This window comes from Panthera tigris, chromosome E1 (assembly GCF_018350195.1).
Source record: "Panthera tigris isolate Pti1 chromosome E1, P.tigris_Pti1_mat1.1, whole genome shotgun sequence".
In the NCBI taxonomy this organism is placed as follows: domain Eukaryota; kingdom Metazoa; phylum Chordata; class Mammalia; order Carnivora; family Felidae; genus Panthera; species Panthera tigris.
Window position 1 is genome coordinate 23,016,547 of NC_056673.1, and position 12,847 is coordinate 23,029,393.

Genomic DNA, 12,847 nt, shown 5'->3' on the forward strand with positions numbered 1-12,847 from the left:
TATGATACATATAACAAACAAAATATGTGTGAATCAACAGTTTATGTTCTCAGTCAGGCTTCGGGTCAGCAGTAGGCTATTGGTAGGAAAGTTTTGTAGAGTCAGAAGTTATACTTGGATGTTTGACTGCATGGAGGTCAGTGTCTCAAGACCTGCATTGTTCAAAGCGTCAGCCTTTGGGCTGCCTGTATGGGGCCTGAGGAGGTCTGAGCCCCAGGCTCGTTGCTCCCAATATCAACAGCCTCATCATTTTAATCCAGTGTTGCATAAATCTCGGAGATTTAGTGATGATGAATTATATATATGATTCTTGCACACAGATGTCATTGTTTATTCTTATTTTCAATCTTCTCTATATACTGAAATATTTTTGAATGGCAGGAATCTAGCTTGTTTTGTTCTCGTGGTTTTCCTGATGACTACCACAATGTCGAACATGAAGTAGCCACTCAGTCATTGTTTGAGTGACAATAAACATCTGTTTCAGGAATCCAGAGAAAAGGAGATGGGTGCTCTGGCTGCGATAGTGAGGGAGGGTTTTATGGTGACATCTACACTGAACCTTGCAGGCTGCACTGAGTTTAGCTGGGAAGAGTTGAGAGGAGGGGCAGAGGTGCCACAAGAAAGCAAGGAAGCAAAAAAGGAACATGCTGTTTCTGAGGACTTGTGAAAATAGAGTATGTGAGTTTTATGTAACTGGCCTAGACATAGCATGCCATCGTCCCCTCCAAGACCCCAAAGACCAGAATGACCAGATGCTCGGTTAGAAAGGAACATCTCAGTGTCTATCCCTCATTTCTGTTCAGCTGCCATTGTCATGACCCAAAGCCTTGACTAGGAGACACTTGGTCCTCTGCCATCTGTACTGCTCTGTGGGTCTATGCTCTCCATTTCATTCTACTGAGCTAACGACTTGGCCAGCTAGAGAACCCGATGACATCACACACACACTCCTCCTGGGTGTAGCACAGTTTCAACCCAACAACTTTTTGAGATTTTTCAATGAGGATTCACTGAAGCCAAAAAGTTGCTGTTGTGATCATTCAGTCATTGATTCTAGGGCTCAGTGGGCTGGTGTTAACTCAAAGGTGCTGAACCCAAACAGAATACAGTGAAGTGAAGAGAGCAACAGGAGAGATCATAAATGAATCAAAATATAAGCCGGAACCCTGAGCATCTGTGTTTGCCTCTTCCACCTCCCCAAGTCCCATGGAAATGGCAGAAGAAATATGAAAATGAAAATAAGTTTGTAGTAGCAGAGGAAATCAGAAAAGGTAACATCAGCTGACCGTAAGATGAGACATTTCTGTTCTATATAAAAGACATGTGCGGGGCGCCTGGGTGGCGCAGTCGGTTAAGCGTCCGACTTCAGCCAGGTCACGATCTCGCGGTCCGTGAGTTCGAGCCCCGCGTCAGGCTCTGGGCTGATGGCTCGGAGCCTGGAGCCTGTTTCCGATTCTGTGTCTCCCTCTCTCTCTGCCCCTCCCCCGTTCATGCTCTGTCTCTCTCTGTCCCAAAAATAAATAAAAAACGTTGAAAAAAAAAAAAAAAAAAAAAAAAAAAGACATGTGTCAGCTTGATGGCAAAATAAGGAGGCTGAAAAACTTGTTTCATCATACAGGTGAAGGAGATCATTGACAGAACATCTTCTCAGTGGCACCCTAGGTAACACAAAGGGCAGAGTCAGTGGATGTTGGGAAAAGAAACTACGACTTTGCCAGTCCCCGTTTCAGGACAGATGGGTGTGGGATTTGCCCCAGGATAAAGCTACAAGTACAGTTCTCTAAGTAAAGAAGGATATCTGCTTTGGGAGTCTTCCAGAGAGGACGATGGGCCCAAGAGAGAACTGGGCAGTACCCAGGACAACCTCTGGTCAAAGACAAGAAAGAAATCCCACTGCCCCACCCCCTAGAAACAAACCTCTCTGACAACCTCAGTGAAAGCCTGACCAGTCCCACTTCCTCCTCACCCACCTGAGCCAAGGCCCCCCATCATCGGAATCTGCATTAACAACCAGGGAACTAGGGATTTCCACTTAGGTTGAGAAAAGAGAAAGGCATCTCTGAAGGTGTGAAATTTACCAAGGCACAGGTCCACCAACTAACCTGCCTACCTTTCTTCCTGCACCTCCTAAAATGGTACCTTGAAGTGAGGTCCTTCCTAGGACCACCTGCATAAGAATCACCTGGAATGCTTGGTTAAATTGGGTACATCTGTGCCCTACCTCTTATTCTCCAGTCATCTTCTATCCACCCCTACTCCCAAATGATGGAGTAAAAGAAACTTTTCTACACTGAAGTCAAACCTTTAAAATGAGCTATTTTAGCAGAGAGGATAAGGTAAGACATAGTGTGAATGTGTATTTGATTGCTTTAGAGTGATAATAATTCCCAGCTTTAATCATTATCTCAGGGGCACCTGGGTGGCTCAGTAGGTTAATCATCTGACTCTTGGTTTCAGCTCAGGCCATGATCTCATAGTTTATCAGTACGAGTCCCGCATGGGGCTCTGCACCAACAGTGTGGAGGCTGCTTGGAATTCTCTGTCTTCCTCTCTCTCTGCCCTTCACATGCTTGCTCTCTCTCTCAGAAAAATAAATAAACTTAAAAAAATCATTGTCTCAGGTTTCTTCTTCTAATAGTGTTTATTATTACAAAGGATATTTGGTTATCGATTAGTTTTTTTTCCCTATAGCTTTTTATGGCAAATCACCCAAAAAGTAAGCATAGGTTTTAAACTTTTTTGGAATCAAAAACTGTTTTGTTGTTGTTTAGAGTTCAGTGTTTTCTTCTGAATTTTGAGACAGTTGACCTAGATTTATGAATTACAAATATAAACATATATGCTTTAATGGATATGAATGTAAAATTGATATTCACTCCAACTTTGAATGTTTGTCTTAATGTCCTTTACCTTTAAAGAGGAAATCTTTTAGGAAGTTATATCTACTGAGAGAAAACATCCAAAATGTAGAAATAAGGCAGGAAAAGGATGACTGCAGACAGCTCCTCCAATGTCATTTGGAACATTGTCCAAAAGTCCCACCCCAGGGTTCCTAAATCTGCAGGGGGAATGTCCTCTTGAGTGATGTTCTACTTACTATTGATGGGGCCCCAGACTTTGTGAAATTACATTAACATGCAAATATTTATCTAGCACAAATGTAAATGATTTTTGTCTAGTAGATAAGATAATTCCCCAAATCACAGTTGTATTGTCTTACAGGATATTACCCTGTTTTTCCCTGACTTAACATTTTAGAATGCCATCCCCAGTTAATGATATAAGTCTCTGTTCCACAGATGACCTTTGGCTCCAATTTATGGTTCCCTCATTAAATAGGTTAAGTACATTTTGGACACATATTCAATCTATGTTTGAATGAGTTTGAATGTTTTTAGCTTTTAAAAAATTCTCTTATGTTTCATTTCAAAAAAGAACGCAGAATCCAGTTTTCAGCAATTCCTATAGTTTGTTTTTCCTCTTAAAGTTCAAGGAAAGCTACATTGGATACTCTTTATTAATGCATTGCTTTTTATAACCAGAGCAGAAAGAACAGTAATTATTGCTTTTTAAAAAAATAGGCCAAGAAAATCCCAGGAGGTAGTTGGGACAGGAGAAGTGGAAATAGGGGTGGCTGGCACCTAGTATCCCTTCTCCTCAAGCAAGCTTCCTTTTTCTCAGGTCTGTATCATTAGTTCGACTTCAGGGACCTCACGCAATTCTGAACTCCCAAATCAAAGGGGTTGGCACAGACACGCTGCCCCTTCTTGGTGAGGAAGCTGGGGAGCAAGGTGGAGAAAAATTACAAACTAAGGGGGGTTCAGCAAATAGGGATGGGGAGCCCCATCCTCCCTGGCCCTGGGATCCCTCACTCAGCCCAGCCTGTCCTTTTCTTTCTCTGCTGCAGGGGCTCAGGGCACTTCCTCTCTGAGACCCTGCCTCTGCTGAGATGCCTTAGTGACTCATGGGAGTCTCCTTGGGCAGCCTTTCTTCTGTTCTCTCCTTCTGTCTCCAGCCTCCCTCTTCAGGAACATCTCATACCTGATGCCCTGCAGGATCCTAATTAGGACACGTGCCTATCATGACCTGGCAGGATCCATAGGGTGGGTGGGACTTTTCTAGATACCTGTCCCTCAGGTCCTCCCCTCCCAAGACATGGCTGGTGAGCTTGGTGCTTACATGACAGCTGGCTGGGAGCACCCGCTGCTTGTTTCATAGTAATCTTTCATGAATCCACATCGGATTTTCCGTGGAGTATATTGGGTGCAGCAGTCAGAGGGATGGTGAAGGCCTGCAGCAAGGGGAAAGGGTCATTTAGGGACTGGGTCTCTTTTTGAGGAAGACTAGATCCTTTTCCCCTTTCCTCCAAAGTCCTGGGGAGGGTGAGAAGGCACAGGACTTCAAAGGGAACCTTCTCTTCCTCAGCCAGCACTTGCTTCCCTCTCCTCAGGGCTGAGCTATGTGTCTGGGGACACCCAGGCAGGGCCACAACAGGGCCATGACCATTTCTGAAAGAAGAGGAAACTTCTGATGCCTGCAGGAGGCATTAGAGATCACCTGCTGTCCCAGGGGCTCCAACTCAGGAGACAGCTGGGTGGAATAGAGGTCACCCCTAAAATTCTATCCCAATCTTCCTTGGGATGTTCGCCACCTTCAGGATCTTTCCCCCCTTGCCCCCAACCCCCACCTCGTAAATGAGGTGTTTTGAAGCCACTGGGCAGACCTGTGCAGCTGCTGCTTTTAAACACAAGCTATAATATAACATATACTTTTACCTTGCAGATGTATCAAGGTTTCATGAGGACGTATTGCCACCATGGGTTCTATTTGGGAGAAACAAGGGAAGAGAAGTCACAGAGGCAGCATTGCCCCAGTATCTCCACCAGTCTCATTCCTCAGCCCCGTCCCCTGGTAGGGAGGTGACGATGCTGGACCACTGGACACTGTCTGGGTTCTAGGTCTGCCTCAGGGCCCATTGTCTCTCTTAGGGCCCTGAGATGTTTCAGGAAACTCTTGAAATTGTTTGGGATGTGAAATCATCCTGTTGACTTTGAAATACAAAAAGCAAACCGAGGGGCGCCTGGGTGGCTCAGTTGGTTAAGCAGCCGACTTCGGCTCAGGTCATGATCTCGCGGTCTGTGAGTTCGAGCCCCGTGTTGGGCTCTGTGCTGACAGCTCAGAGCCTGGAGCCTGTTTCAGATTCTGTGTCTCCCTCTCTCTGACCCTCCCCCGTTCATGCTCTGTCTCTCTCTGTCTCAAAAATAAACAAACGTTAAAAAAAAATTTCAAAAAGCAATTCGTAAATCTCATATGAATAAATCAGTTGAATTAGCTACATAATGTGATACAGCCCACAATACTTTCTGTATATTTCCGGAATCCACAGGGCTCAGGAAGCAGAAACATTTTTTATTAACTGATTTGGTGGCACAGTGCCACCCAGGGTGAAGAGAAGCTATTTATAATCTTTATTTATCCCATTAGCATAAATATTTGTACGTGTTTGCTGCAAAAGTACTACTATGTTTGATTGAAGTACACTTCCCCAGCTCTGCCAGGGATGTTAAGTAATGTCCAGGTATATGTTGCCTTTTAAAAAATGATACTTATTGCATTGCAAATGTGAAATATACATAATAAACATTTATAATTTTAAGCATTTTTAAAAGTGCACAGTTCAGTGGCATTAAGCATATTCACATATTGTGCAACCATGACCACAATCCATCCACAGAATGGTTTTCATCTTGCAAAACTGAAACTCCTTACTATGAAGCAATAACTCCCATTTTTCCTCCCCCTGAGCCCCAGGCCACTACCATTCTTTCTGTTCCTGAATTTGACTACTTTGAGTACCTCGTATGAGTGGAGTCATACAGTATTTGTCCTTTTGTGACTGGTATATCTCACTTAACATAATGTCTTCAATGTTCATCCATTTTTTAGCCTTTATAAGGCTGAATAATGTTTCATTGTATGTATATACCCCATTAAAAAAATCTCTTCATTTGTTGACGGACACTTGGGCTGCTCTTACCTTTTGACTGTAATGAATAATGCTGTTATTAGCATGGGTTTACACATATCTCTTCATGTACCTGCTTCCAGTTCTTTTGGGTATAATTTCAGAGTGGAATTGCTACATCATATTCTATTACTACTTAATTTATTTTTATTTTAAAAGTTTATTTATTTTGAGAAGGAGAGAGCATGTGAGCAGGGAGGTGCAGAGAGAGAGAGAGAGAGAGAGAGAGAGAGAGAGAGAGAGAGAGAAAGAGAAAGGGAGAGAAAGACCGAGAGAGAGACAGACAGACAGACAGAATCCCAAGCAAGTTTCATGCTGTCAGAGCAGAGCCCGACTGGGGGCTCAATCTCCTGAACCGTGAGATCATGACCTGAGCCAAAACCAACAATCAGATGCTCAACCAACTGAGCCACCCAGGTGCCCCTATATTACCTTTTTAAAAATGGAATAATTCTGCATTCCAAAACACATCCAGCGCCAAAGTTTTCGATTAGGGATTGTGGACCTGCATTATGCTAACTAGTCAAACCCAACTACACTTTTAGCTTATTTCTTATATAGTTACATATGAATTCTATTCAAGGAGGCATGCACTGAGGCATGCATGAATTCTGTTTAAGGAGGTATACTTGATATGTTTGCTATGAGGTGTGTGGTGCTTGCAAAATAAAATCTTCAGTGGTCTTGTCTTTCCATAGCAGCCTCCTAACTAGCTCAGACCCTCATTCTACCACTTAATAGTTGTGTAATCTTGAGCAAGTTGTCTAAATTTCTTATGCCTCAGTTTTCTCAACTGTAAAATCAGAATAATGATAATAATATATGCAAAACTATACAAGTTGTCGATAGTCTACCCCACAGGGTTGTTAGGGGGATCTAATGTATTAAGTCCATAAGACACTTAGAACAGTGCCTGCTTGCATATAGGAAGCACTAGATAGTTATTTGTTAAATACATAGAATGGTTAGGTGACTTGGGTGAGTCACTTTTCTGGCTTGTCCCATTTCCTCTTCAAAATGATAGTTTTACACTAGATGGTATGTAATCCTTCTAACATTGTAGAATTCTATGCTTCTTTCTACAAATTTACAATTTTACTACACTTCTTTTGATTTAGCACTTAACCACCCTAGTTCAGCTAAGAGAAGGTATCAAATAATTCTGGTCATGAAAAGGGAGAGGATTATTTCCCTTAGGGGGACCAGTCATTTGTACAGTTTTTCCCAGAGACCAAAGGCTGCAGAGGGAGGTCCACACCCTACTGCTGCTGCTTTTAAACAAGTGGCAAATTCACATCTGCGTCTGGGACAGGGAGCAGTCACAGGAGGACAAAGGTGTCCTTTTGTGTCTCCTCTCCAGATTGCAAGTTACCATGGAGCTTATCACCAGTGAGAAGGCTCACTGAACTCACCATGAAGGGCCTGGACCTGGGCTCCAAAGGCAGTAGCAACAATGAGGAAGGGGAAGGCAGCTGCGAAGACCTTCATTTTCCCAGTGGAAGGTGAAGCTGGTCTGGGGACTCCTGGCACTGTGCTCTCTGATTCCCTGGGATCCCAGTTCTGCTCTTGTTTTTATAAGAGAGGAGGATCAGGAAGTCACAGGGCAGAGGGTCAGAATTCTATTCTTTGGTTATACAATAGACAACATTCTATTTCTGAAAAACGGAACAAGTCTGAGAATGCAATAGGAAGTAGAGGGCAAAGGTGCCTTCATGCTTTCCCAACTGCCCAGTGGATACAGGCACAGAGAGTGACTATTTCATGAAGGACTCTTCCTCCAGGAAATTCATTTCATCCTTGATGTTGCAGTGTTTTCCTCAAGAGTTAAGTACCTTCAAGTGGGCAAATAGTTGGTAAACTGGTCATGAGATTCCTTATGCAGACTCCTGATCCTTGGCCCTTCTCTTTGTTTCATGCCCCATATCCAAGCCATTCATAAACACTGTTGATTCTACTTTCAAAAACATATCCAGAATCTCATTATTCCTCAGCACCTCCTCTCTCTCCACCTGGTCCAGGCTACCCTTGTCTCTCACAGAGATTCTTGCAAAAGCTTCCAACTTGTCTCTTTAATGACTTTATGCCCTTCAGGTCATTCTCAGCAATGCAGCTGTAGTGACCCTGTTAAAATATCAATCAACTCTGGTATCTTGTTCAAAACCCTCCAATGGCTTTACAAAAAAAAGAAAAGTGTTTATTTACTTTTGAGAGAGAGAGAGAGAGAGAGAGAGAGAGAGAGAGAGGCAGAGAGAGGGGGAGACAGAATCCTATGCAGGCTTCTCACTGTCAGCACAGAGCCCAATGTGGGGCTCAAACACAAGAACTGTGAGATCATGAACTGAGCCCAGACCAGGAGTTAGACACTTAACTGACTGAATCATCCTGGTGCCTCCTGTTTTTTAAAAAAGTGTTTATACTTTATTTATTTAGTTTTTAATGTTTATTTTTGAGAGAGAGAGCCTCCAATGGCTTTTTAATCCCACTCAGTGTAAACCCCAATCCTTTTAATAATCTGCAAGCTCCTGTGTGATATGTAGTTTGTAGTCGTGACCCAGTGTGAGAAGAGAGATGATTCATTTTCAGAAATACCAAATAAGAGCTGTGCTGTCTTGTTAAAATAGGTTTATAACCTATTGGAAATATGTACGAACCCTACCCCCCGCCTCCAACAATGGAGTCTCACACCCTTAGACACTTCACTTCCTGGTTCTTCTTCCCCTCTCCATTTCACAGGCTTATTTTCGTGGGCTTTGCAATGAGCATGTGCCAAAGAACTGAAGTCTCTGTGTCACCTCACGGAATGTGCATTTGTTCCAATCAGACTACTTTTTGCCTTACATGGGCATAGGCAACTTTGGGTAAGGATGTAGCCTCTGTATACTCAGCCAATGAGGAACCAGGGGAGGGACTTGCCTCTGTATACTCAGCCAATGAGGAGCCAGGAGAGGGACTTGCATGCTAGGAGATAAATTGCCTGCTGTAACCACCCCTGGTGTGCCTATCCATCAGACACCGGCTCTTGCAAGAACGTTGATTAAAGCCTTGCTTCACTGTGCTCTGAGTCTCTGTGTCCTTCCTTTGATTGGGTCAGTGGGCTTATTTCTCACACCCAGGCAGCCCCAGGTTGGCACACAAGCATTGGCTCTTTTGGATGATGAAACTGAGAGGTGAGAGGCAGAGGATTAGGAGTGAAACCTCCCTTCAGCTATCCTCCTCATGGAATCCTGTAAACTTCTAGATTAGGGCCAGTCTCCTTTCTGAGGGATTGTCCTCTATTCCCCAGGACCCCAGACAGTGTCTTCCTCAGTGATTCGTGTGCCCCTCAGCTGACTCCCCTCTTCATCTTCTCCCTCCCAGACTCAGGCCCTCTCTACCCACTGGGATAGGCACCCACACCCATCTCCCTGTGGGTCCAGCCCAGGCCAGAAGGCTACAGCCTCTCCCTGTGTCTGTATACTTGGCAGGTGTTCAGAAGTCTACGCCTCCCCCTGGAAAGTACCCACTCAAGCCTTGCTGGCTTCTTATCACCACGGAAGGTTAACTGCTTCAAGGCAGAAAGGACAGGTCTTAAAAGAACGTGTCACAGACCATGTGGGATTTTCTGAGAGACAGAAGAGAGACCATAGGTGCAACCTTTGCTTCTGCCTAGAGAAGGGTGGTGTGAGGCTGGGCCATGTCCACTAGGAGACCTGGACCTGCTTCTCTGTTTGTGACAGCATAGGGATGGAGGAAGGAGGAGGCAGCGGCATACCATGGAGAGGGGATGGCCTGGCCCCCTTCTGGATGCCTATTCCTCCTTCTATTTTTAAGTTTATCTTTTTCTTTTTTTTTTTTAACTTTGTTTATTTTTGAGAGACAGAGACAGAGAGAGAGAACCAGAGGGGCAGGTGCAGAGCGGGTGGTGGAAAGATCTGAACTGGGCTCTGTGCTGAGAGCAGAGAGCCCCATGTGGGGCTCGAGCTCATGAGAACTGTGAGATCATGATCTGAGCTGAAGTCGGATGCTCAACCAACTGAGCCACCCAGGAGCCCCTAAATTAATCTTTTTCTAATACCTCTCTTCCTTCTGTACTAACCCCTCCTGTCCACTCCTTCCCTCAGACCCTCCCAAAGGCTGGACTATGCCTCTGTGGGCACCCAGGGCAGGCCACAACAGGGCAGACCTGTCCTCCATGCACAAGGAAGCAGTCACTACCATTTCCCAATCCCTCCAGGCCTCAGGAAGATGCTGGGTTGGGAAGGGGAGGTTTGTCTGTATCCACCCAGCACAGCAGAGCATTCACCGTGAAGCAGGAAGACCAGGTTTGTCTTTGTTTCTGCTTCTGAAAGCTGTGTGGCCCTAGAGAGGACACTTACCCTTGGTGGGCCTCTGTCCTTGAAACTGTGAATCACACCAGACGGGGCATTGCATTGGGTATCAGGTGTTGGTCCATGTCTATTGACATAACTAATTGCTAAAATTCCCAACCTTTGCACAATACAGGCAGATGTTACCAGTATTACCCTGTTACAAAGGGCCTGATGAGCCTTTGGAAGTGTAAATGGCTCATGGAAGGTCACAAGCTGGTCAGTGACAGAGCATCCAGAATGGAAGCTCCCTGAAAGCATGTTTGGAAAATGGGTGGCACAGAAGACGCTCTGAACGAAATCATTGACCAGGTGTATAAACAAATGAATGATTGCTTGATCAATGAATAGGCCAGGAACCTACATCTGTCTGACTCTAAAGCCTATAATTGTCCTCTTATGTCTTATCTATACAGTAGTAGTTACTTTAACAATAGTTGCCATTTGTTAATTCCTTACTATGGGCAGGGATATAACTAGGGTGTGGTGAGTGGAGCACTGGTTTTGGGCACAAAAGAGGGCACCAAGAAAACTCGATACATCAAGATAACTAATATTAAAACATTTTAATGTTTGTTTATTTTTGAGAGAGAGACAGAGTGCGAGCGGGGAAGGGGCAGAGAGAGAGAGAGAGAGAGAGAGAGAGAGGGAGACACAGAATCTGAAGCAGGCTCCAGGCTCCTAGCTGTCAGCACGGAGCCCAACGCGGGGCTTGAACCCACGAACTGTGAGATCCTGATATAAGCCAAACCCAAGAGTCGAATGTGTAACCGACTGAGCCACGCCAGTGCCCCGAGATAAATAATATTTTAATAAGATATTTTAAAAATGAATATGCCAAAGAATCCACAGCGAATACAAAATCAAAGTTTTGAATAAAGACAGGATTATTAACAGTGCTGTGCTACAGCACACTGGAACCTGAGGCAAAAGAAAAATTAGTGGGAGCTTCCTGTTAGAATATTCACCCACCCATCCATCCATTAACAGACTGAGACACCCAGGCTCAGTATTAACTAAGTGCCCACTGTGTGTTCAGCCTTCTGCTTGGCACCAAGAATACCATGGAGGGCCAAAAGATCATGTCCCTGTTCTCCTGGAGACCTATGTTAAATAAATAATCACACAAATAGACATATACTTACACATTGTAATAAGCAACACTTTGAAAGGAATATATTGCTTCTCTAAGAAGAGAACTTATGAACTGAGAACTAAAAAATGAGCAATGTTAACTAGGTTGAAAAGCAAGGAAAAGAGAAATACAAGTAAGGGAAATAGTTTATGCAGAGGTCCTGAGGTGCAAAGTCCTAGCATATGTCAAGGACTGAGTATGGCTGCATAAGGAGTACCTGATGGGGCTGGAGAGGCAGACTGGTGTTAGATTGCACAGGGCAAATAGGCCATGTTGTGGATGTGAGGTTTATTCTGAGGCCAGTGGGAAGATTTTGGTGTGTTTTAGGCAGAGAAAGCATGATGGGTTTTACACTTCGGTGAGCTCACTCTGATAGTCTGTGAAGAATGGGTTCAGGGTGAACAAACCAGTGACAAGGCCATTGCTGTCACAGTCCTCCAGTGGGAAATGATCAGGGCTGGGCTCAGTTGCATCCATGGGAATAGACAGGACAGGGTCTCTTAATGATGGGGGATACTGGGTGGGACCCCTACCTCATTGCCAAAATCGGCTGGGGGTTGGGGACCAGATAGATGCTTCTTATGCGAAGAGGAGGTCTGGAGGAGGAGTGGTTCCACATTCCTGGAGAGGCAAGATCCATGTCTCTGTTCCCTCGGAGCTCATCACGCAGATACCCAATGGGAACAGCCACTCTCAGCTGCAGCTTTGTACTCCACAAATCTAAGTGCCTTTTCTCCCTCCTGTGACCCTGCTGTCCTCTGTCCCAGGTGGGCCAGGTGGCAATGGGCTGTCTGTAGGATTACAAGTCTCAGGTTTCTATTAGCATCCCTGACTGCCTTCCTGCCTTCCCAAGCCCTATTCTCTATTTGGCCCTGAAACATCAGACCTTTACCTGTGCCCAAGAGCTTACTGCCCCATTCTCCCCTGCCCTCCCTTCCATCCTTGCTGGAAAGCTTGGGTGGCCCCAAATCCCAGAAGCCACTAGCTGTTCCACACCTCATGTCTGATAGGATTTGGTTTTGGCTTTTCAAAACCTGTTAAAGCCTTGGTTAGTCATTCACACTTCAGTATGAAAAGAGACCCTGAGAGCTGATTTTAGGATGGTACCTGAGGAGAATACAATTGAAGACACTGAGCAACTAAGGACTGGGGGGCAGTGGGGATGCCCTAAAGAGGCCTAATGAGGGAAGCTGAGGGACACAGAGACAGATTCTACTGGTTTCCTGATTTTCCCCTTTACCAGATTGGCAACTTCCCTCCTCTTTCCAAAAGACATGTGGAAAAATATGGTAAATATCACTCATATGGGCACAATACCACCTTGATACAGATCGCAAA

The 12,847-nt window shown here is 44.7% G+C and overlaps 1 protein-coding gene across 1 annotated transcript; it reads right to left on the reverse strand.

Annotated features, from left to right (window-relative positions):
* Positions 1 to 3,454: 3,454 nt before the first annotated feature.
* LOC102959918 (C-C motif chemokine 15) lies at positions 3,455 to 7,680 on the reverse strand. Its single transcript, XM_007096041.3, has 4 exons — positions 7,441 to 7,680; positions 4,779 to 4,826; positions 4,183 to 4,294; positions 3,455 to 3,782 (listed from the first exon to the last, which is right to left on the reverse strand). The coding sequence occupies exons 1-4, from the start codon at positions 7,514 to 7,516 to the stop codon at positions 3,695 to 3,697; spliced, it is 324 nt and encodes a 107-aa protein (XP_007096103.1). The 5' UTR covers positions 7,517 to 7,680; the 3' UTR covers positions 3,455 to 3,694.
* Positions 7,681 to 12,847: the final 5,167 nt, after the last annotated feature.